Source organism: Triplophysa rosa, unplaced genomic scaffold, assembly GCF_024868665.1.
Source record: "Triplophysa rosa unplaced genomic scaffold, Trosa_1v2 scaffold8_ERROPOS2389207, whole genome shotgun sequence".
Taxonomy (NCBI): Eukaryota; Metazoa; Chordata; class Actinopteri; order Cypriniformes; family Nemacheilidae; genus Triplophysa; species Triplophysa rosa.
The window spans coordinates 75638-100000 of NW_026634905.1; the positions used below are offsets into that span (position 1 = coordinate 75638).

A 24363-nucleotide genomic window follows, 5' to 3' on the forward strand; every position below is an offset into this window, starting at 1 on the left:
ACAGATTTACTATAATCGTATGGAAATGCATGTGTATTTTTGTGTGCATGCACCTGCATTTATTTACTTCCTCTATTCATGAATTTGACTTGTTCACAAACAGGAAAAATGTCCACATCCACAATACAAAATGTTATGTTTATTGTTTTGAGTTACCAAGTATGCGAAACAGATTGTTGTCATGTACTTAATATACTGATTTATTAATTTACTAGTCTACCCATGCATTCGTTTATTCATTTATTAAATCATTATTGATTCTAAAATTAATGCGTCGGTCCATTGTGAAACATTTTGGGACACAGCGCTTTCCCACACTTTCACCAGCAGAGGTCATAGTCGAGCTCTGATTCAAAAAGCTTCGAGTAATGAACCTTTTTCCGATACAATTTTGTTGAAAGCTTCAGTGGTTCAGAAAGCTTCACGTCGCCATCACTAGTTGATGGTAAAGCACAAACCGACCAAAATACGATCAACATGAGGCAGGCAACACGGTTTTTGTTATACAATTCAGTGAATAAAGTTTCACGAGGGCTATCTTATTTTAAAAACTAGAATACTAACGACAGACATAGCACGTGTACTCACCAAACATGAACAGCGGAAATTAAAGTCACGTCGTTCTTCATCTTCTTCTTTTATGGCGGATGGCATCCAACGTTAAGCTGCATTACCGTCATCTACTGTGTGGATCAGAGTGTCAACGTCGTTACTTTGCCACTAACCAATGAAAAGGCCTGTGGGCGGAGTAACCCATGTAGCCCCTCCCTAGGTGTAGTCACGCCTCTATCTCATTTCATTTCGGTTCTTGGACTTTTGAGGCTGCGTGCTTTGAGGAACAAGTCCTCGTTTTTAAGTCCGCGACCTTAGAAGGTTGCAGCCCCCGAAATGGGACACAGCTAGTGACAGAGATGCGCATGCGCACTAGAGGGACCTTATTACACGAATGAACGCAAGAGGATGCTCGTGGACAAATATTTTAAAGTTGTCAACAGATTTTTACTGATTTTTTTTTAACAACATAATTTGATAGTGCTTATTTAAAATAATAAAATTATATTTTATATCATGAGTCTATTGATTTTTTTCACACAGACAAACTGAAATGCGAATATCAAGTATTCACATTGTGAGATCATCAGCTGTAAACTGGAGTAAAAGTTTGTCAGTAAAGTTTTTGAAGGATTATTGGATTATGCAACTAGGTCATATATGGATCACTACAATCACTACACCTACATGTGTACTAGAGTAATAATCTCTTGAAATGTCTGTATTGCAGAATTGTCAGTGTGGCTATACATTTGTGGTCCCTCCAAGTGTGCCACAGGTCAGGCAGGTTGGTGTGTCAAAGTTCACTACAAAGTTAAAGTCTGTCTATTGCAATTCCTAAGAGATAAGTAAGATAGACAATCAAAATGCTTCTAAAGTGAAGCTCATTTCTAACACGCTGTATTGGTTCGCAAAATTGAACACAAAATTCTCGAGATTACATTTTTCCTGCATTCACCACTTAACTACCTGTATAGCCTAGATGTCGAGAGCACTGGCAACAACCCTTCAAGAATGGGACATTCAGGAGAAAGAATTTCAGCAGATTCAGGTAGGATCTTATCTTTCATATTAAAATTGTCATATTTTCTGTTCTGTAAAGTAAATTGAAGAAGTTACTTTACCATACATTTAATTGTAAAGCAGATAGTAGATTTTTGACTTCCTTTAATTTAAATCTTATATGCACAATGTCCACAAACAACTTTTCTGTTGAAACAAAACGTTGTGTCCAGGAGACCCGTCGACTTTACATGCAGAAGTTAGATGAAGTCTCCAAGCTTCAAAAGAACTTTGTTGCCTCTGTAGCTCTACTAAAGAAGAATTTGACACCGCTATCCAAATCATTGAAGAAGTGGGTAACCTGTTTTTCCATTTAAGCAACTCTGTATAGTTAAGGTTTTACGAAATGGGATGGTTACTCCTATCATTGACATAGATTTTCTCCACCCAAGATGCAATAAAGGTCTGACAGAAGAGGATAAGAACACTGTGGAGAAGGTCAAAGTTCACGTTCAGGATATGCAGAACAATTTAAATCAAATGGAGGCATTTCTTCCAAAGAAAAATGGGTATTGGACGATTGCTAATAGTTGTATATGTGGTTGATTTAGGCTTTGCAAAGAAGTTTGTTATTTTTGTCTCTCTTTTCAAGGCTCTATCTTAGCCTTGTCCTTGGAAACGTGAATGTCAACCTCCTGAGCAAAGAGTTGAAGTAAGCACAAGCAAAACATTACATGTATTTATTTTAGGCATATTCTATAACGTACATGCAATTTTTAAATGCATGTTTAAGCACAAAAAATATTTTTTTTGCAGTGCAAAATCTAAACTTATAGAAGTTTACTATAAGATAGTTATCAGAAAATATGTAACGACAAGGAATCTCTAACTTTACTTTTAATCTTTTTACTGTAGAGCTGAATACAAAGATGAGTACGAAAAGTTCAAGCTGTTTGTGACCATGATTATGTTCCTGTTGTCCTTCTTGTGTCGCTTCTTCATCGCCTACAGGTAAGACTGAGTTCAGCGAGTTGATGCAGGACTGCATGTCCCTCACGTCACATTGTCAGATTTCATGTGTCTGCTTCTCTTGTGTGACTGTAGAGCTGTGGATGCACTTCTGTACTTCATGTTGGTGTGGTACTATTGTACCCTGACGATCCGTGAGAGCATTCTCATCAGCAATGGGTCCAGGTCAGATCTGTCTATATGATCTGCATATGAGACTTCAAATTTGGAGTTGTGAATTTTGCTGCCGTTCCAAAGACCCATCTCAAAATGCATCTGCATACTTTACTTTTTCAGGATTAAGGGCTGGTGGGTTGTCCACCATTATATTTCTGCCTTTCTGTCGGGAGTTATGCTAACCTGGTGAGTTTTATTTTATTTTTTCGATTTGCTTATTATTTATACAGCAAGAGGTCTAGTTTGAATCTACTGACTTTTTTGGTTGCACTGATTTTTTGGGAAAGTTACAATTGGTTTGCCCTCATATAACAATTCTAATGTATTTAGGCCAGATGGTGAATTGTATCAGTCGTTCCGGAACCCATTTCTGGCCTATTGTATGTATCAAAGTAAGTCCTAAAGTTTGCATGCAAGCACAGCTGGCAACACGTTGGGTAATATTTATAGACTTTAGAGGCAAAGTGTGACTTCTTTTCCAGGCTTTGTGCAATGTCTTCAGTACTACTATCAAAGCGGATGTCTCTACAGACTTAAAGCACTGGGAGAACGGCACAACATGGATTTGACTGTTGGTGAGGACTTTCAAATAAAATACAATTTCATACACATATAAATTCATATGAGAAAACATTTCCACTGTATAAACACTGTGTTTTTGTTTACACAGAGGGATTTCAGTCATGGATGTGGCGTGGACTGACCTTTCTCCTTCCATTTCTTTTCCTGGGTCAAGTGAGCATTTTTTGTATTTTGAACAAATTATATTTTGTGATGAATAACTCATGACATAAGCAGTGTCAGCATATGCAGTGTCATATGAATTCTATATTTCCAATGGAAGTCAAAGTAATAATTTACTGTTTGTGTTGGTCAAGCCTAAATTTTGAATGTGTTACAGTTTTGGCAGTTTTGGAATAGCATATCCCTGTTCAGAATGGCTCAGCTCCCCGAGTGTAAGGAGTGGCAGGTCAGTGTTGCTTTATTAGATCTATTTAGTAATTTAGTAAGATAAAATAAATCTTTGTTTAAAACTGTGATGACATTAAATCGTTCTCTCCAGATATCCATGTGTGGTTTCTGCTTTCTGGTTCTGTTTACTGGAAACTTTTTCACCACAGTTGCAGTTGTTCGTCACAAGCTCAAGAATGAAAAGACCAAGAGGCTGTAATTTTTCACTTTCCTTTAAAAATTGCTGTGAAAACTCTCCCGTAATTTTCTAAAAGTGTAGATCGTACTTAAAATGATTATTATAGCAAAACTGTTATTTATACTTCCATTATCATTAAAAGAGTATGAAACGTACATGTAAAAGAGTAAACAATCTGTAAATCTTAATAAGTTCTAATTTTTTATTGTGGTATAAAATCAAATTTACGACCTTTAATGACTTATATATTTTAAAATATTTTTTTGTGAAATTAATTAAGCACAATCCATTGTTTATATTTTTATGTTATATTGTTATTTAATGGTTTATTTTCTAATTAAACTGTCCCATAATTTCAAATGCAAAACGTGTTTACTTGCTGTTGACTGGGCTATCATTTCAAATGTGAGATTTATAAACTTTAATTTACTATTTTAGAGTGAAAAAGTTGGTTTAAAACCTTTTTAGAATTTAAGCCAGATACGGTTAAAAATGATTAAAAGTTAAATTCTTTTATTATTATTATTATTATTCAATTTGTGAATTATTTTATTTTGATAACCACATGGAGAGCGTATATATGGCTGCGTCCGAAATCGCATACTGTGACAGTAGGTACTGAATTTGAATAAGTATCTACCTATCGGCCGTCAAAACAGTACGTTCTATATAGTATGAGTGGGAGTAGTATGAATACATTTCGGACATACTGCCTCCGCCATGTTTTATGGTCATGTGACCCGTATGCTCTTTGACCCATGACGTATTAACAACAACCTACACGTGAGAGTTGATAAAAACATAATTTAGTCACGAGAAATTAATTTATTGGCACTTACATTAAAAACAAACATCCGCCTTAAAGTTTTCCGCTATATTTATTTATTTGATTTACTTTTGAAATTTGACCGTTGCTCAGCTCCCGTGGCATCATGGGATAGAGAAGTGTCCATCCGACCCACACTCACGAATCTCGGCGGAAGTAGTAGACCANTTGATAAACTAACAGCTCTGATTCGAACCTTTTCCCATCAGGTGACTCCTGTACCAGCGCAACCCGAGGAACTGCCATCACCAGTCACAACAGACTGGGTCAGGATCAGAAAATTCCGCAGAAAGTGGAATGAACCACGGTGGTCTCATCCTATACGTGTGACAGCTCGCACCTCACATTGTGTGCAACTCCAAGGCAAAGGAGACACTTGGTTCCATTTAACATCCTGTGTAGCTTGTGACCCCCCTTCTAGGTCTCTTGCTGACACTGGTTTGGACCTGAGGACTCAGGTCCAAGAGAGGGAGGATACAGATACAGAGAGTGACGGTAAAACAGACACTGAAATTGCCACTGGACAACACCAACAGCTCCAAATTATACACAAAACAGGCGATATTTTCACAAGCCCACACACAGAACCATTAGCTCATTGTGTAAGTGCTGATTGTGCATACGGGGCAGGTATTGCAAAGCAGTTTAAGGAAAAATTTGGAGTGGAAAAAGTAAGGTGTCAAAATAAAAAACCGGGTGAGTGTGCAGTAACCCAGGAAAGAGACAGGACTGTGTTTCACCTAATAACCAAAGAACAATGCACTGATTTACCAACATATGATTGTTTCACAGAAAGCCTGAAAAACATGAGAGATTGGTGTGTGGCTAATAGAGTAAGAAGTGTCTCAGTACCCCGGCTGGGGTGTGGTCTAGATAAACTAGACTTCAAGAAAGTGCAAAAGATTCTGAGTGAAGTGTTCACGGACGTGGACATACAAATAACCATTTATTCCTTATAATCAAGTTTTCATTATTGTGTGATTTCATTAAGTTTTCATTATTGTGTGATTTTGAGTGTTTTTCAATGTTTTTCAATTTTCAGGTTTAACAGTGTATTTTTAAGAAGTGTTTTCTTACAGGTTTTAAGGTATTAAGTTTTTAAGAAGTGTTGATTTTGTAAAGATAACAAGACATTACTAGAGAGGGTGAATTTCATTTTGACCTCTTTATGATGTCAAAGAGGAATTGTGGAAATATTATTCAGAATATGAGTATGAAGGAATACTATATAATCAATAAGTGAATTTCATTAATAATCATTGCATTGTGTTTGTTTAAATGTGTTTGCTGTGTTGCTCAGTGAAAATTTCTGTCGAATATTAGACTGTTTGTAACAGAAAAACAGGAAACTAGCTTAACCGCAGAAGAGGAACTAACTGTGTGTACGTGCAGAATCATCACAGCTCGTTTTGACGAGTCTAACCAACTAACACACACACACACATACCCAAAAGGTCAAACAGAGGGGGAATGTTATGAATTAATCCAATGCATATGTTTTAAGTATAATCATGAGTTTTGATGTGTTTTATTAAATCATAGGATTAAGAAGCAACGCTGCATAATCAAAGTATTAGATGATTGAGTGTTTTTTACTGAAAGTATTTTTACATGTTGTCTTGCGATATGAAACTGTCTCTAGACGACACTTCCTCTTTATTAGCAACACACGTTGCAAAACATGTGTTGCATAGAAAATGTTTTACAGAAACTGGTGACGGAGAGACTGAGTCAGGAGGACGAGGTGTATAAAGATTGGCTAATAGAAGGAACACGCCCTGAAGATCGAACGACGTCATATACTGTATAAATTTGCATGTCAGGAAATGATCTGGGTTGCTGGTTTTTTGTGGCGGAGTGAGGAGATTGTCTGGCAACCCAAAGCTTTGTTACATACTTTTTACATCTGATAAATAAAACCTTATATTACTTTTGAGCAAATTGTCTCTTCAAATTTCTGAACATGCAGGACTGCCTTAAAAGTCCAACACTAGCGAATATAAGAGATCCTTGAATCATTTAAAGTGAACCACAGAGAATGCAAGATGTGAATGAGCTTTGCTCATTTAGTAAGACTGGTTAATTCAGTTGGCTATTGTGGGCTGAAAAGTTAGTTGAAATGATAAAAAAGCTTTATTTGATTAAAAAAACATTTCTGTTTGGTTGAATAAAAGTCATGTTTTATATAACTTAATAATTGTCATTTTTATCTAATTTTATTAGAACTTTTAATATGTCAAACTCAAAGTCACTTAAGACAGTGGTTCTCAAACTTTTTCGTTGAAAGGCCCCCTTTGTGTTAAGTGCATCGCTTTGCGGCCCCCCATATAAAGACGTATAATCTTAAACTTAGAATTTTAATTAAACCAAAAACATTCAGTTATACAATGCTGGAACCTCAATTCTTTTGGTTGGTGGTGTCATTTTTCTGATGTTTGATTGCATAAAATCTATGATAAATCTCTATATTTCATAAAATGCCACAAAATCTGTGGCCCCCCTGGATCCATCTTGGGGCCCCCAGTTTGAGAACCACTGGGTTAAGCCACTTAAAGGTACGGTAGGCCTAACGTTACGTGTGTGTGTGTGTACAAGATCAGGATGGCACCACCTCCGTCTCATTTCAAGTACACCTGGCTGCAGGCTGCAGTACGGGGCGGTGCTACATATGGGGGAGGAGCTCCACGTGGAGCTCCGCACTCAACACATCCCATTGGTTAGCAGGCGGGGTTATTGTTAAATACGGCCTTCATGTGTCACTCTGCCCATAACTCTTCCCATTGGTCACAAGGAAATGAAGTTGAAACCAGGAACTGAGGTTAAAAACATTGTTGTATGTATTTATGTATTAATATAAATAGTATGATTAAAAACTTAATACAATGAAAGTTACTTCAGGGGAAGCGTTTCATTCATTTGTAAGTTTGTAAGCAAGAGTCTTTCTACTACTTGTAGGTTGATTTGATTCTGATTTTGGCTTGGGTTTTGCGAAAACTAACATCACTTTTAATAAGTGTAGTGACTGTTTAGGGTGTATTGATAATTGTTTTTATAACGATTGTTTTACTACACATATTATGGTTAGAATATGGTTACTGTAGCAGTTTGTGGTGTTTTACAAAGTCTTTGTTTACAGTTTGTTTCTCATTTTTCATTTAACAAAGTATGTCATTGTCTATGTATTTATTTACCGTCCTTTACTTGTTTTTCTTTAATATTTTTATCATTATTAAAATTAATTTATCATTTATTATCCTACTTTTTTCTATTACTGTTATTTAATCCAGGGATTTTCAAACTGTGATATATGGAGGACTAAACCTGCAAAAATTATAAATAAATGAATGTATAAATAAATAAATATATAAACGAATAAATGTAATAATATGAAAATAAATACAGGAATGAATGGTTTGATAAAACAAAATAATTCGTTTTAGCTATTATTGATCTTAGCTTTAACTTTTCTTTTCATTTTTTAAATTGATTTATTATTTTTTGTGTCAATTTTTAATTATTTTTAATCATTATTATTTTTTATTTTTAGATTATTTTATTTATCCTTTCCTTTTATTTTTACATTTATTTATTTATACGTTTATTTATTTTTATATTTATTTATTATCGCATGTATTTATTTCCACTTTTATTTATTTATTCTTGTATTTATTCTTACTTTTCTGTGTCTTGTATGATAATTAGATGGGTTGGTCTTGCCTACTATTGGTTCAGCGTAGATTGAAGCGTTTGTCTGATCGATTACTCTTGACTTGTTTTGGACTAACGTCACGTCACTCACTGATCGTTTGCTTCGTGTATAACGTTTATGGCGTGCGCACAATTAGCTAGAGAGTTACAGCATTTAGCCAATGAAGTCGATAACCATGCATCAAATGACTATGTGTCATTCAGATTAGATGCAATTATTGAGGATTTATTACAGATTGACGGAGAGATAATTGACAAAGTTCTTCAAAATCTGTGCGAGTCAGGGGGTGCTAAGGTGGTGACCAAGTTCCGGTTACAGGTCCTCTGCCAAAGAGGTGCATGAACGACCTCAGCAGATTCGTCGATTCTGAAAGCACAAGACGACTTGATATTAAGATGTCTAATAAACACAGACTTTCTTGTTACATGATTTTGACATTCTTGTTAATATTGCAAATTATTGGTATGATCGCCCGTAACGGCTGAAGCGAGGTGAAAAAATAAATAAAGCGATTTGACACGGGATTCGTACCCATACAATAAAGCGAGGCAGCGTGTCACTACGGTAACAATCACACTAAACTATTTCGCAATGCTAGCTGCTGCGGATCTTTGCAATAATATCAAGATGTCACACAACAATATGCAGCTGGATGAATCAAGGGAATATGCCCGTCTTAACTTGTGACCTCTGTGTTATTTATCTCTTATGGAATGTAGTTTACGAGTACCGTTTAGTAACCACGTCTTTTTAGAAGGAATGGTTTCCATTTGATGGCCCCTGTAGTGAAAGAACGATGCTCATTACCGTGTTAACTTGTGACTTAAGTTCACTATGTCTCAATTCATTTACATTATGTTACATCATGTTACATTAAATCTTTACGCTTTTTCTAACCGAAAGGCTGCTTATAACTATCACTTTGACAAAGCGTTAGCTTGCGACTTCGGTTTACAAGCTCATCTGTGTAGTTAAACCTTATTACATTTTGTGCTTTATGATTTTCACCAGTTGAACTGTAACGCCACCATAGCATAGCACCCTCTGACTCGCACAGACTTTGAATGTGCTGCAAAGAGGCTAACAACCGAGGGAGAACTTTTGTCATTTATCTCGCCGTCAATCTGTAATAAATCATCAATAAGTGCATCTAATCTGAATGACACACAGTCATTTGATGCATGGTTATCGACTTAATTGGCTAAATGCTGTAACTCTCTAGCTAATTGTGCGCACGCCATAAACGTTATACACGAAGCAAACGATCAGTGAGTGACGTGACGTTAGTCCAAAACAAGTCAAGAGTAATCGATCGAGCGCTTCAATCTACGCTGAACCAATAGTAGGCAAGACCAACCCATCTAATTATCATACAAGACACAGAAAAGTAAGAATAAATACAAGAATAAATAAATAAAAGTGGAAATAAATACATGCGATAATAAATAAATATAAAAATAAATAAACGTATAAATAAATAAATGTAAAAATAAAAGGAAAGGATAAATAAAATAATCTAAAAATAAAAAATAATAATAATTAAAAATAATTAAAAATGGACACAAAAAATAATAAATCAATTTAAAAAATGAAAAGAAAAGTTAAAGCTAAGATCAATAATAGCTAAAACGAATTATTTTGTTTTATCAAACCATTCATTCCTGTATTTATTTTCATATTATTACATTTATATATTTATTTATTTATACATTCATTTATTTATAATTTTTGCAGGTTTAGTCCTCCATGACACGGCCCTCCAGAATGTTCTAAGAGAAAATTTTAGAGAAATATAAAGACAAAAGAAAAATGACAAAAGTCTACTGAACATTATTACTGTTTCATATAAATATGTTAATTTTTATTTTGAAGTGAAGAAAGAAAATTTCTAAGAAAACAGTCCAAAAACATTGTTTCTCTTTAGGTTTATACATCCATAATTTTAATAGCCAATTAGTGTGTTGCCTTTACAATCATGCTTATTATTTATCTAACATAGCTTCAATGTTCATTTTCTATAAAAAAACAAGCAAACACAATTACTGAATTACATCATTCACTTTATTTCAATTACAACAAATGATTAAAATGTATACGAATATAGCAGGATTAAAAAAATACTACAACATAAGCATATATAACCAACATAAAATTACAATGATAAACAACTTGCATTACATTTACGTGTGTGTAAATATGTGTCTACACATACAATTACTGGCAAGTAAAACAGCTGTCTGGCATTGTCAAACAAGCATTTTATCCATTAATAACATATATTTCCGACACAGCAGAATGTGGTATTTAGCAGTTTTTGAAGCAAACTGCCATGTATAAAAAAACGTTCACTTCAACATCACAAGTTAATGATGTGGCATTTAGAGGGTTTTGCATCTGAACTATTCAATTGTTTATCAATGACAATCAAGTTCATTAAATGTGGGGATTAAACCTTATGAAAAAAAACTGCCCAAATACAGACCGTGTACTCCCACTCACCATGATGCTAGATATAGCGGAAGTGACACATACTGAGGAATCGACGTCATTACTTGTGTTTAACCAACAAGGCGAGGTTAGGGCGAGACGACACATAGACCCGCCCTTAATATTACACCAACCACTAACCAATGAGACGCGTAGGGAGCGGAGCTCCACGTGGAGCTCCGCCCCCACATGTAGCACCGCCCCGTACTGCATCCTGTAGCCAGGACCTCCTCCCTCATTTTGAGCCAGGAAAAACCCTGTTTACACAATGAAAGCGAATTTGGCTCACAGCTGAACAGTAAACACTTAAGCAAAACAATAGCCGTACAATAACGTGACTGCCCGCTGAAACATTACAGCTTGTAAAAGTTCCTTTTTGGAACCTTAAAATTGCACTAGGTATAAGTTACACCATTAGCAGAAACCTATACTTTTTTAAAAGTGTAATACACATAACGTTTTAATCATACTTACAAGCTGTGGACCGGAGACGCTACTGATAAGACAAGCGTTTAGCGAATCCCGTGTTGAACCAAAGATATGAATGGCAAGGAATACAATGCTCAATATGGACGCTCTAGCGAAGGAAGTCCCGCCTTCCAGTAAAACGCTATATGGGGAGTCTGCAGACCTGGAGCAGGCAGTTTTACGCCCCAAGCAGTTTTGCGCCCCTGTTGTTCCTTATTAGTCCAGTAGGGGGAGTTGAACGACAAAATAAAATATTTGTAACCGAATCAAACTGTTAAACAAAAATGTAATTATGTATGTGTAAGATTAAAAGTAAATAAATAAACTAAACTGAAACTGGAAGTGCTTCTGGACCAGTGAAAATTAACCTTTCGTAAAAGTGTAGTAACCATGTTTTTTGTTGTTGTTGTATTGGTGACTTTTGGCAAAACCAATCTTACTACAGAAACCATGGCTTAACTAACGATATGCAGAACAGGTTTAAATATTTGTAGATATCTAATATACTAATGGTCTTAATACATAGCTTACAGGAGACAATTGATTTGGAATTTAGTGTTTTTCTGAATTGAAAAATTAATAATAATACAGTTGGATCAGATGCACAGTACAACAATAATATATAATCTACTGTGGCCTAGTAATATACAAATATACAGAAGACTTGAGTGTTTGTTGTGAATGTATAGGCAAAGTTACATTGAAATATTAACCATATTTAGCCCATAAGACATTAAGTGCAATCATATGAAACATCAATTAAATATCTGCCCTGCATTTAGAACAGTGTCCTGCATACTATTTCATGAAGAAAAACATAATTCACCGCTTTAAGAAATTTCTAAGGTCTTTTATCTTCTAAGAAAAAAGTGACAAGTTTCTTGTGAACAACATTATTTATTAAGACCATTATCAAAAACAGGATTGATGATCATTATAGGATGGCTCTCGATAATGACTCCTATGGGTTGCCACTCTTCTTCAAAATGTTCTTAATCCTCCTGTCAAACTGCTCCCGCTCACTGATAAAAGAAAGTTTCAAGTTGTAGACAAAATTGTTATTGGAAATAATGGCAGGATGTCATGCTCGACCATTTCTCCTTTATAGCATCCTCACATACCTTACGTCAATGACAGGCCCTTGTAGAAATTCCTCCTCAGCCTCCAGCATGGTGAGATTTTCCAAACCAGCAAGGGAACAGATGATGGACTATCAAAGAAAGAGTTAAGTCAAGATGGGTCACACCCCAAACAAGTAGTATCATTTCAGTATCAAAATTATATTTTAATTTTTTTGTACAACAAAACTGAGTGTCCTTTCTACATTAACCAAAACATTTGTTTTAAAGCAATTACAAAATAAATCTGAGGAGCACAGCTAACACAGGACCCACCTCTGGAAAAAGGACATCCATAATAAACTTGATTGTGTCACTGTGAGTCTGTGTGGGTGTTCTGTCCAGAAATGAAGTGAGGTGAAAGTAGGTCATCAATTTGGTCCTGATTGTCAAAGTATACATGCACAAGCATGGTCTTGGCAGAAGGATTGCAAAATATGTCAAGCCACTTTGATTTCTTTTGTCCACTGATGATGGACTGTGCAAAGAAAATTGATGATGTCATTAAACATTGCCACATATGTCTCTGTAAGTCATTTATGTATTTATTAGACAAGCTATTGGTTAAAAGTGCAGTAAATATGTAAAATGCATTCTTGAACACATTTGTATTATTTCCAAGTATTATTACAGATGAGATCAATAACGTACTATTACATAATATGATCATTTCTTTTATTCCATATGGGAATAAAGTTTTCAATTTGAGTTTGAACATGTTTGTGGTTGTTGGTGCTCGATTATTGATCTTTTGTTTTCTTAATACACATTAAGTACACATAAAATTGTTTGCTGGCTAATTATTATGTAGACTGTGATGTTCTCACCTGAGATTAATTGTTAGTTCTGAATATGGGGCTCTCCATTTTGAAGGAAGTTGTAACGACTTAAAATAATAAATAACTTAAGTATGTGGCAGCTAAATTGAAATGGTTTACAAATAAGCCTACTGTAGTAACGTTATGTATTAATGCAAGTAAACAGGGTCAGAAGAATATGTTACCAGAAAAGGCCATCACATAGGCTAGAGACAGACAACAAAATAATATGAAAAAGAAAATAATTATGAAAACGAGTAAGAGATATCGAGTAAGCATACACGTGGTTAGCTAAGGTTGATCCAGACAGAACATCGACCTGGTCAATAAGTATACATTTTATTGTCTTTTGAGTATAAATTACACATACCGTACATATCTTTTTAGATGTTGAAATGAATTCATATCGATATCAATGAATCATTTAAAACTATACATGTTGGACGATTGCCTGAAAACGTTTATTTACCATAACTCGTGATGGACGAAGTTATCTGTTCTTAGGTCTGTTCTGGTGGTTCTTAATGTACAGTGCCCCCTACTGGACAAATAAGTAAAAACAGGGGCGTAAAAATGCCTGGGGAGCAAAACTGCTTGGGGAGTAAAACTGCCTGCTCCAGGTCTGCAGACTCCCCCTTCTCGTAAAACGAGCCAATCGTCAATGAATAAAGACAATTTCTCTGGGGCGGAGCTCTCGTGAGGCGCTTGCCAGTTTGTGCGCATGCGCATGGGACGAGGCGACCTCGAAAAATGTAATTTTAGCGCAATTTAAGCGTAACAAACCAAAGTTATGATAAAGTTCATGTGATGTTTAATTGTGGTTGGGAAATACGCAGTTTAATTGTAATTTTTGCCAGCGATTTTAGAAATATCTGCCTTCCCCCATTCAAGTAGATAGGACGGTGGACTTGCTATGGCGTAAATAGCTGCCAAGAGGCGTTGCAAACATGGCCGCCGAGTGGCACGACTTCATAAGAGGTCGTCTATTTTATCTTTGTTTTATTTATTTATTTGCACTCTGTATTACACTCTGTTATGGAGGACTAAACCTGAATGCACACCAACTCATGGGGACTCGTGTCACCGTGGGGACCAAAATTAAGGTCCCCATGGGCAAAAAAGATTATAAATTGTACAGAACAATATTTTTAAAAAATCTAAAAATGCAAAAAGTTTTCTACGATCTTTAGGTTTAGGGGTTGGGTTAGGGGATAAAATATACAGTATAAAAAACATTACGCCTATGGACTGTCCCCACGGAGATAATAAACCAGACGTGTGTGTGTGTGTGTGTTATATTTTTAATTTAGTATTTTTGTATGTGCTCTGTTTTCCTTAGAACTTCTTATTTAAGTTGAAATGCCTTATTGTATTTGTATTTCTGAAGCATAATAAAAAAGGTCGTCTACAGTTTTCCCTCCGCACCGACAGATGGCGAGTGCGCGCGTAGAGAGCCGTTGAAACGTTACTAACACGCGCGGCGTTTGTGGGTAATATACATGGCGGAAATCTGAATCTGCTCTTGGAGTATACACTTTTTGCTTTATCTCATTACAAGTCAAAAGAGTTTGATTAACTTACGATTTCCCGTGTTGTGCAAGTTATTAAACATCTGCAAATTCAAGAGAATGGCTGAAACAGGCTTAGGTAAGCGGTGTTTATATTCACTCACAGGAATAAATACTGCAGCACTTGCTGACGCTGCTGGCAATGTAAACAGATGATTTGTCAAAAACGATTTGTTCTTTTGAGTTTAATTTACATTTTTGTTTTGTAAATAACACTTTTGTTTGCAGTGCATGTTTTAATGACAAGCTGATTTAGCTAAATTGATTCGCTTCAATTGGCTCAGTATTGTTTAGCAGACAATGTCACTCACGTTTTGTATATGTTGTGTGTTAACGGTTTGAAGGTATGGTGTTTATAGTTGGCAGTCATAAAATAATGGCCATTACTGCATGAACTGAGTTAAACATTTGTCAACTACGTCTATTTTCTCTTCAGAACAAGCTGGTGACGTGAAACATGACAGCTCTTCGTCTCCTGGGATCTCAGATCAAGAGAAAGAGATGGCCATCAGTGCTTTTCAGGCCTTTAAGGTCAATTACATTTATTCACATACCAGAGCAGGTGATATGTATTCATCGTCGTCTTGTCATTGTTGACAAGTTGTGCTTTGTTGTTTTTGTAGGCTGAAAGCTATGAAGCGTCTCTGAAACAGCTTAACAGCCTTCAGGAGTTAAACAAGGAGGATTACAAGATTGCCATGAATAAAGCAGTGACTGATTTCTATAAAAGTGGCCAGACAACAACCAGCACACTGAAGCATACGTTACTGACCTTGAAGAATCAGGTTAGATGTTACTAACTAATTTGTTGAATGTGTGGACGAGCCTGATTTTGATTAGCTCCACAAACATGTTTGTTGGTCCAAAAACCGAATTCCTGTCAGCCAGTGACATTTCGTGGTTTGGTTTAGTGCTAAGAATTGGGCTGTGGTTATAGTTAGGAATGTTGTTCGAGGAAAACACAAGATGTTGACCCATGAACGTGCCTTATTTAGCAAAATCTGGATGTGTGGAGGATGGATCTGTACATTAAATAGTGAAATGTCATAATTAAAGTCAAATGTACTATCAAAAGATTGTCTGAGTACTGATGGTAATTCATCATTGCCTGCAGATGCACACAGCTGTGGATGACATTGATGGTTTGGATGACGTTGAGAACAGTATCCTCTACTACAACCAAGCGGTGATTCAATACCACTTGCGACAGTATTCAGAAGCTTTATCCATCGGGGAGAAGCTCTACCAGTTTCTCGAACCTTTTGGTACGTTTAAGAATGCACATGAAATCTGTTATTTTACAGCACTTGCAAGTATGAAAGGATTTTTTAAGGTCTTGTGCCTTGGTGTGGCATGGCTTGATGGTTCTCTCTGTCCTAGAAGAAAAGTTTGCTCAGGCTGTTTGTTTCCTGTTGGTGGATCTTTATCTGCTCACCTTCCAACCCGAAAAAGCCCTGCATCTGCTGGCCATGCTGGAGAAAGTGACTGTTAAAGAAGGAAACAACAAGAATGGAAAAGGAGAGGTGATAAAGATTTGCATCTTTTATATATTAAAGACGTAGATGGTTGATTATAACTGTCAACTAACAATTTTCGATTATAGTCTGTGCCCTATCGTATATCGCTTTATTGTTTTCTCATTCTGTGTTTCTAATAGAGCTCCAACAGCACAAATAAAGAATCTGCAGCTCAGAAAGCAGAGTTCACAGCTATGATCGAGGCAGCCAAGTCAAAGATGCATCAGGTGAGAAAGTAGTTGAAATGAATGTCAAACTGTGCAGATTACTTGCATTGAAAATGGGTATTGGGTAATATTGAGTCTGCAGTCAAAATCCAAAATGCATCAGAAAGAATATGATCAGCTCCTGACTGTTAAATGTGTTAGCATAAAGAAGCAAATAAATCTAAAATCAATCTTTTTGCGATGTGTGCGCAGTATAAAGTACGAGCCTATATTCAGATGAAGTCACTGAAAGCCTGCAAACGAGAAATCAAATCTGTGATGAACACATCTGGAAATGTGAGTAGATTTATTTCGCAGTCATTCATACAAACACTTCTTTTTACAACACCCTGTAAATTTGACACTTGCAATACTACAGATGATGGTCAGGTATGCTTTTAAATACTGTTTACGCTGACTGTATGTATGTTTGCATTCCCCCTCAAGTCTCCACCCTCTCTTTTCCTGAAGAGTAACTTTGAGTATTTGAGGGGAAATTATCGTAAAGCTGTAAAACTCCTCAACAGCTCAAACATTGCAGAGCATCCAGGGCCCTTGAAGACAGGTAAACACACTCTGCCAAAAAAGCTTGTTTGTTTGTGTGTAACAATCTGTGTGATTTTGTTTGTTTTGCTTAAACAATGTTACTAGCTGCATAAAAATATCAGTTTTTGTGTGCTGGGATGTGTTTGTTCAGATTTATGAGCAAAGTGTTCTTCCCTCATAGGTGAATGTGTGAGGTGTATGTTCTGGAATAATCTAGGCTGTATTCATTTTGCCATGGGGAAACACAACCTGGGTCTGTTTTACTTCAAGAAAGCTCTTCAGGAGAATGACAACACATGTGCTCAGATTGGGGACGGCAGTAATGGACAGGGTGAGAGAGGAAAAAGCACCAAATCACAATCTCCTGAACACCAGATTTTACTTAAGATCTCAATGGACCTAGTGAATGACTGTCAGTGCAATTGATTATCTTGGTACAGATTTTTTTTAAGGGACAGTCCACCCAAAAATAAAAGTTCTGTCACATTCGCGTTGTTCCAAATCTGTATGCATTTCTTTGTTCTGATGAACACAGAGAAAGATATTTGGAAGAATGCTTATAACCAAACAGATCTTGGACCCCATTGACTAACATAGTAGGGACAATTACTTGATCTATATTTGAATACAAAAGAAGATATTTTGAAGAATGTTGGGAAGCAAACAGTTCCAGGGCATTTTTGACTACCATTGTAATTTTCCTTCTATGGTAGTCAGTGGGGTCCAAGAACTGTTTAGTTACAAGCATTCGTCCAAATATCTTTCTCTATGTTTCAACAAACAACTACATTTATACAGGTTTGGAACAATTAGAGAGTGAGTAATTCAAAACAGAATTTTTATTTTTGGGTGATCTATCCCTTTAAGATGTTCAAGGGATTGTTATTTATTGTTGTAATATTTCTTCCACAGGAGCTAAAAAGTTTATCGGCATCCCCATGTGCGCTCTGTTAGCCAATAAGCGCTATGAGCTGCTGTATAACTGTGGCATTCAGTTGCTTCATATCGGCCGGCCGTTGGCAGCATTTGAGTGTCTGATGGAGGCGGTGCAGGTGTATCACTCCAACCCTCGACTGTGGCTCAGACTGGCCGAGTGCTGCGTCACAGCCAATAAAGGGGTACAGATCTTAACCTCTGTGTGTTTGTGATATTCCTGCTATTCAATGTGACAGGGAAAATATGTATGTTGCATTGTTTGAAATCTTGTGCATGTCTTTCATGCTAAAAATGGCTCCTGAAGTTGTTATAATGTGTTCACAAATCCTTTTTAAAATGCTTGATCTTTTAGAATGCTTGGTTTGTTTTAAAAGTTTTTAACCTCTTTGTTTCTTTAGAGCTCCGAGCAAGAAACAAAAGGCTTGCCCAGTAAAAAGGGGATTGTGCAGGCTGTTGTTGGCCAGGGCTACCACCGCAAGATTGTGTTAGCATCACAGTCCACACAAAACGCCATCTACAGGTGAGCAATGTTTCAATACCTTATTAGGCCTGAGGTTATGTGGACACCACTTTTCTCATAAGTGTGTTAAAAATATTTTTTGTGTGTGTTTAGAAAGGCTGAAATAATGTTGCTGTAAGTGTAATGTCATTGTTTTTCCAGTAGATGGCATCCTGTTACTCCTCTTCATAGAAGAGAGTGACATTTCAATAAATTGAGAGATGGTTGGTTAGTTGCTTTCCAAGGGTAAAATGGAAACTCTGTCATGCTCATGCTTTAAATCATTGAAGTTGACCAATGTTTGTTTTGTATACAGTCACCAGAAGGTGTCAAACAAGCTCTAATATCATACAATATTTGTAATGTACCACATGTTGTGAAGCCATACAGTAGGGTGGTTTTTACGTCTGTCCCACGGCAGTGATTTTAATAGCAAGGTACAGATCTAGAGCAACCCAGTGGTCAGTGTGTCAGTGTTGGCACAGTGTTAACAGTTCACGTATCACCCCTTCACTTTAACCTTTAGCCTTTTGGATCATTTTGAACATAGTTACACCACCTTTACTGAGATCTAATAAATTACACCAGAAATCTCTGATGGGTTTGCTGTTATGTAACACGTCTTTGTTTGCATGTGTGTGTAGTGAGGGTCAGTCAGCAGCAATCCCAGTGGCCAGTATGGAGTTTGCAGCGATCTGTCTACGAAACGCTTTACTCCTGCTGCCGGAGCACCTACAGCACGACAGCAAATCAGACAACGGCTCCAAGAGCTGCAGCCAATCAGGCAGCACAGAGAGCTGCGCGGAGACCAGCGACACCTGCAGGTATCCGCACGTGCACGTACCACCAACCCGCACTCGTTGCAGGTTCCTTCATGTGCTAACCAGAATATTAACAACCGCATAAACAAACAGACTTTTGAGTTTGGGCATTCAGACTCTGTTTAATCATTGATGCTGTTTTGAGTCGACCTGCTGACCTTTTGCTTTGACTGACAGTGGAAAAACCCAGGAGGGAGACAAGTTCATTCCTGCCGCCCCCTCGTCCCCCTTGAGAAAGCAGGAGGTGGAGAACCTCAGGTGAGATTACAGTGGACTGTTCCGGAATGAATGTGTTTTACTTCGTCATGTTAAGAAAACAGCCTGAAGACTTTTGAAATGACTGTTTTTAGAGGTGCGAGTCAGCTCAGCCCGTTGGGTCGCAAATGTTATCAGCGAATACGTTTTCCGAGACACCAAGGGGTCTTCCTCAAGAGGGCACATCCATTTGGCACATGGATGGTGACTTGAATCTCATAACAAATGCAATAACTTATTGTTATTCAAATTATAGACAAGATCAAGGCTAAACATGGCTTATCCATAAACGACTCCATAAACCAATTCAGTCTTCATTCATAACATACAATGCAACAATTGATAATTACATTGAGTCACTGTTAAAACGCTTAAATGTCCATTATTTGAACCCATGGTTCTCCGTTTGCCTCAGGAGGACCATTTCTGCCCTTAAATTGAGAATAACCCCTCTTCCTGACTCATACCAAACACACCTCTCAATTATTTTATGCCCCCACTCTCTCTCCCCTCCCCCTCACGTTTGATCCAGCAGGCCGGCCGGGTGTGGTCTCTAGTGAAGGGAAGGTGTGTGGATTGTGTTGACCCTGCACTAACACCCTTATACAGTGGCACTTTTACGAGAGCGAGCACCATTTACTCCAACGCCTCTTCCTGGAATCCTGCAGGCTATTGTGTCACTGGCATTTCCTCTTTTCTTTTGCCCTCTCTCTCACCATTGCTCTGTAATGAGGTGTTTGGTATTGAGGCATTGAGGATACCAAGCAAACATGATGTGAAAATCATCATTCGCTGAAAGACATTTTTGTCGAACGTCAAATTTCGGCCTGTTTAATTGTTCATGTTTTTCAATAAGATTCAACTCGTGAAATGTAGTCCATCATAATATGTCATTCATTCAGCAATGAGCAACTTAAAATGTTTGTGTGTGGAAATCGGCCTCACCCAATGGTGCTCATTGTTATTCCGTGTAACGTTTGCCTCTTTTCACAGACTGGGTCACAAATGTCTAATTTTGTCCTGGTTAAAGTCTCAATTTATTCTTTCTTCTCCAGGTGCTCGATACTGGCCTGCAGTGCGTATGTGGCTCTTGCTCTTGGGGACAACTTAATGGCTCTTAACCACGCTGAAAAGCTCCTACATCAGACAAAGCTGTCAGGATCGCTCAAGTAAGTCCATCTCTTAACTCTCTGATTTATATCTTTCATGAGTCGTCCACTCACACTCCGTAAATTAGCATTCAGTAAATATTTGAGCTCCTTCAATGCCCTTGTGATTGACAGCTGCTCCGGCCAGTCCTGAGTGACTGGATGCTTGGTGTACAACGTCTAGAGTAGAACATCTGTATCTTGTTTGGTTGCCTTTTCTGGTTAGTTTGCGTCATTCTGGCTGGATTTCCCAGACACAAGTAGTGAATCACCACTCGGAGTATGATTTAGTCAGTTTAGCTTTAGTCTTTGTCTTGGGAAGTGGGTTTAAATAATGTATCTGGAATCAATATTTGATGAGTTGTGCGATGTGCTCTCAGGTTCCTGGGTCACCTATATGCTGCTGAAGCCCTGATCTCACTTGACAGAATCTCAGATGCCATCGCACATCTCAACCCAGAGAACGTGACCGATGTGTCGTTAGGTGTGTCACTCGGCGAACAAGACCAAGGTACTACAACACACAAGCAAACATACAGGAGGAAAAATCATGTGTCGGTACTGAATTTTGATGTGTGTTTGTGCTGGTGCTGACCCCACAGGTTCTGATAAAGCTGATCTGGATCCTGTTGAGTCCTGTGAGTAACTCCACATGTCATCATCTCTTTGATATTCACATTTTTAACTCGGGACCGAATGGTTCTCCTAAAAATTGAAAAAGTTTTTCCAAGCCGGTTAATTCTTTTTGTAAGTGACAAATGGAGAACTTTTACTTTGAACATGGTTCACAGTTAATGTCTTTATAGCTCCAAAGAACCATAAACATATTCCCTAAGATTAGTTCACTGTATTTCAACTCTTCTGAAACCATACATAATTTCTTTTGGTTTTATCATTTCTTCCAAAACTGGCCTGCTTTTTATTGTAATTCGAGACGATTAGCTGTGTAAATATTGCTGCAAAGTTCTCCTTTTAAGGTCCACAAAAATAACAGCATATGAGTAAATAATGACAAGATTTCTTTTTGAGTTACTATTGCTTTTTTATTTTTTAGTATTTGATTAGTGAAGCATTTGGAGCATGGGGTGCAGTTATATTTTGCATAAGTTATAATCTGCTGATATGTGTGTTGTAGCAGGGAAGCAGACTCCGTTATGTTACCCCAGCTCGGTGAGCTCTGCCCGGGCCACTATGCTCTTTAACCTGGGCAGTGCGTATTGCTTGAGAAGCGAGTATGAAAAAGCCCGCAAGTGCCTCCATCAGGTGAGCACACATCTTATGCGAAACACTTCAGTGTCTTCTGTGCACATAGTTAACGGAGAGTTACAGTCATGCAGGTGTACTAAATTTACTCACTGATTTGCTTTTGACTTTCTAACTTGCAGGCTGCTTCAATGGTGAACACGAAGGAGATTCCTCCAGAAGCCATTTTACTGGGTGTTTACTTAGAACTGCAAAATGGTGAGTCACAGACTTAAATCAGGAGTAGATTTTTTTTGCTACTGGTTTATCTTAAAAACCTTTTGAAAATTGTTCTTGTTTTGTTTTGCTGACTACTTTCATTACATCACATTTCATTAATTAATTATATTAATTACATTTATTATTAAAAAATATTTTACATAAGCAGTTTTTAGTGGATGACTTGAAGCAAACAATGGGAAAAAATAGCCAGTATGAGCCGAGGATAGATAAGCCAAGGAGATACTGTGACTACTTTACATACACTGAAATATCAAATCGTTTTGATTTATTAGTATTTTTTAAATAATTACATAACTTCCCGAATTAAATTTGTATTTTAATGAGGTTAAATATTATTTTAAAATGTGAGAAAAATGTGAAGAATGGCAAAGTGCTTCTTAACTTTTAAATGCTACTGTATAGCATAACTCATTATGAATAATTATAATGATAAAAAATATAAAAATACTAATTACAAATAAAATACTTGGGCCAAAAGGTTTCTTATAAGGCTTAAGTCATTTCACAGACAAGACAATCCCATAATGCATTGTGGGGATTTGGGAGTCATTTAAATCCAGCATAGCAGACGGAGTAAAATTTAATTTAATTCTGGTCAAGAAATTCTTTGGATTTTCGACTGCTGTTTTTTAACTGTTCACATAATTTCCTGGGGTTAGATAATTACCTTCCCGGTTCTCTCACCTTGAATAAACCTATCAGGTGCTGTAAGCAGAATTTCTGAGTGATTGAATATACTCCTACAGGAAACACACAGCAAGCCCTACAGATCATCAAACGGAATCAGCTCCTCCCATCCGTCAAGCCTGACTCCTCCCCCGACCTCCGCAAGAAACCACTTCCCTTCCACTCATCCCAGCCCGTACAGCCCATACAGACACCCGCCCCCTTCACGCAAGTACAGCGCAAGTGATGCAAAGTGATGCACCGGCACAACACCCCTCTCTAAAAACTTGCAGAAACATATATAAGATATTATTTATGAGGCTCCAGCAACTCAATGGATGGATTGAAAAACGCATGTGGACTGGTTGTCTGTTAAAGACTGTTTTGTGTTTTGGGGTCTTTGAAATGATAAATAAATTTTATTTACACTTAGTGGTGTGGTGTTTATCAGCGGTGCCACATAAGCACCACATATGAAGACCAGGTGACCAATGACATCATGTGACTATATGACTACATAAATCAATTGGAGCAAAGGTTACGTTCTTATTAGCATAAAACCATGAACACTTGTTTGACATAAGTCCTAACAGAAAATATTCAATTGTAAAAGAATGACATTTTCTTTTTTAACGTGTACACGTTTCTCTTTTACTGGTGCATACAGACTGAAATAAATGTGCACTGATAACTGAAGTGTTGTGTCTGGTGCAGGTGGACAGATGTCGACTTGTTTTCATGTGTGGTCTCTTCTTTTTTGTCCTCTTTTCTCAGGGTGGCCCATCACCTTTCCCAAGCTGGCTCATTCTTATGCTAAATCCCCTGCCCCCCCACCCCACCCCACGCCCTCTGGTTTTCACATTTCTCTGCATTGTTACCCAGATCTCCTCTCTGACATGCTGTCAGGGATCTGAGAGAGCTCTTCTTTAAGCTTTGATGGAATAGATATTGTTCTGCAGCCATCTGATGCTAACACTTGAAGCAATGCATGATATTGGTTCTTAATCCTTTAACTGCCATGGCAAGAAATACTTCAAAGAAAAAGAATTGTTAACTTAATCGCTGACATTCTTTTAAGATGTATTGTGTGGATGTTATCTTTGCAGACATGTTTGTCAATCATTGTTCATGTTTTGTCACTGAAAAAAGCTAGCTAATGCAAGCATTCTTGTCATGTGTGGTTTCATTTATATTCATCAACCCATACATATTTAAGTAATTGAATCTAATTTATAGACCAGTTGTTTACACCCCAGCCGGTTCCATCTGCCAGCTCGCAAACTTTTCATGCAGGCTCCAGCTGTATTTTGCTGACCTTCCGCCCTGCTCTGACCTTTGACCTGCTGGTATGCAGGGACGCACGCCCATTCCTCAAACAGCATTGGTGCCTTTGAGAAGCTT

General features: G+C 37.3%; 3 protein-coding genes across 4 annotated transcripts; 2 read left to right on the plus strand and 1 right to left on the minus strand.

The window, feature by feature from the left end:
- Positions 1–1224: 1224 nt before the first annotated feature.
- Positions 1225–4069, plus strand: LOC130551315 (ion channel TACAN-like). The gene is made up of 12 exons (XM_057328884.1): positions 1225–1603; positions 1788–1906; positions 2007–2123; positions 2207–2266; positions 2470–2565; positions 2659–2748; positions 2860–2925; positions 3070–3131; positions 3222–3314; positions 3410–3474; positions 3641–3709; positions 3803–4069. The coding sequence occupies exons 1-12, from the start codon at positions 1535–1537 to the stop codon at positions 3908–3910; spliced, it is 1014 nt and encodes a 337-aa protein (XP_057184867.1). The 5' UTR covers positions 1225–1534; the 3' UTR covers positions 3911–4069.
- An 8172-nt stretch (positions 4070–12241) lies between these two features.
- On the minus strand, positions 12242–13830 carry LOC130551316 (PWWP domain-containing DNA repair factor 3B-like). Its single transcript, XM_057328885.1, has 4 exons — positions 13785–13830; positions 12774–12975; positions 12501–12589; positions 12242–12401 (listed from the first exon to the last, which is right to left on the minus strand). The coding sequence occupies exons 2-4, from the start codon at positions 12897–12899 to the stop codon at positions 12341–12343; spliced, it is 276 nt and encodes a 91-aa protein (XP_057184868.1). The 5' UTR covers positions 12900–12975; positions 13785–13830; the 3' UTR covers positions 12242–12340.
- A 942-nt stretch (positions 13831–14772) lies between these two features.
- cnot10 (CCR4-NOT transcription complex, subunit 10) lies at positions 14773–23658 on the plus strand. 2 transcript variants are annotated; one of them, XM_057328878.1, is made up of 19 exons: positions 14773–14962; positions 15320–15414; positions 15507–15668; positions 15998–16148; positions 16264–16406; positions 16541–16627; positions 16820–16903; positions 17054–17171; positions 17334–17483; positions 18065–18270; positions 18487–18608; positions 19232–19411; positions 19586–19666; positions 20719–20832; positions 21192–21322; positions 21414–21449; positions 21947–22074; positions 22197–22272; positions 23043–23658. In XM_057328878.1, the coding sequence occupies exons 1-19, from the start codon at positions 14944–14946 to the stop codon at positions 23207–23209; spliced, it is 2250 nt and encodes a 749-aa protein (XP_057184861.1). In that variant the 5' UTR covers positions 14773–14943; the 3' UTR covers positions 23210–23658. The 2 variants fall into 2 exon arrangements, with proteins under 2 accessions (XP_057184861.1, XP_057184862.1); XM_057328879.1 differs by having other exon boundaries at positions 16267–16406.
- The last annotated feature ends 705 nt before the right edge of the window (positions 23659–24363 follow it).

Coding starts and splice junctions, on each gene's coding strand:
- LOC130551315 (XM_057328884.1), top strand. CDS start 1,535: ATGTCGAGAGCACTGGCAACAACCCTTCAAGAATGGGACATTCAGGAG. Junction 1,604..1,787: donor AAGAATTTCAGCAGATTCAG/GTAGGATCTTAT, acceptor CGTTGTGTCCAG/GAGACCCGTCGACTTTACAT. Junction 2,749..2,859: donor CTCATCAGCAATGGGTCCAG/GTCAGATCTGTC, acceptor TTACTTTTTCAG/GATTAAGGGCTGGTGGGTTG.
- LOC130551316 (XM_057328885.1), bottom strand. CDS start 12,899: ATGTATACTTTGACAATCAGGACCAAATTGATGACCTACTTTCACCTC. Junction 12,590..12,773: donor TGGATGTCCTTTTTCCAGAG/GTGGGTCCTGTG, acceptor TTTCTTTGATAG/TCCATCATCTGTTCCCTTGC. Junction 12,402..12,500: donor GGGCCTGTCATTGACGTAAG/GTATGTGAGGAT, acceptor TTCTTTTATCAG/TGAGCGGGAGCAGTTTGACA.
- cnot10 (XM_057328878.1), top strand. Junction 18,609..19,231: donor ACACAAAACGCCATCTACAG/GTGAGCAATGTT, acceptor ATGTGTGTGTAG/TGAGGGTCAGTCAGCAGCAA. Junction 20,833..21,191: donor AAGCTGTCAGGATCGCTCAA/GTAAGTCCATCT, acceptor ATGTGCTCTCAG/GTTCCTGGGTCACCTATATG.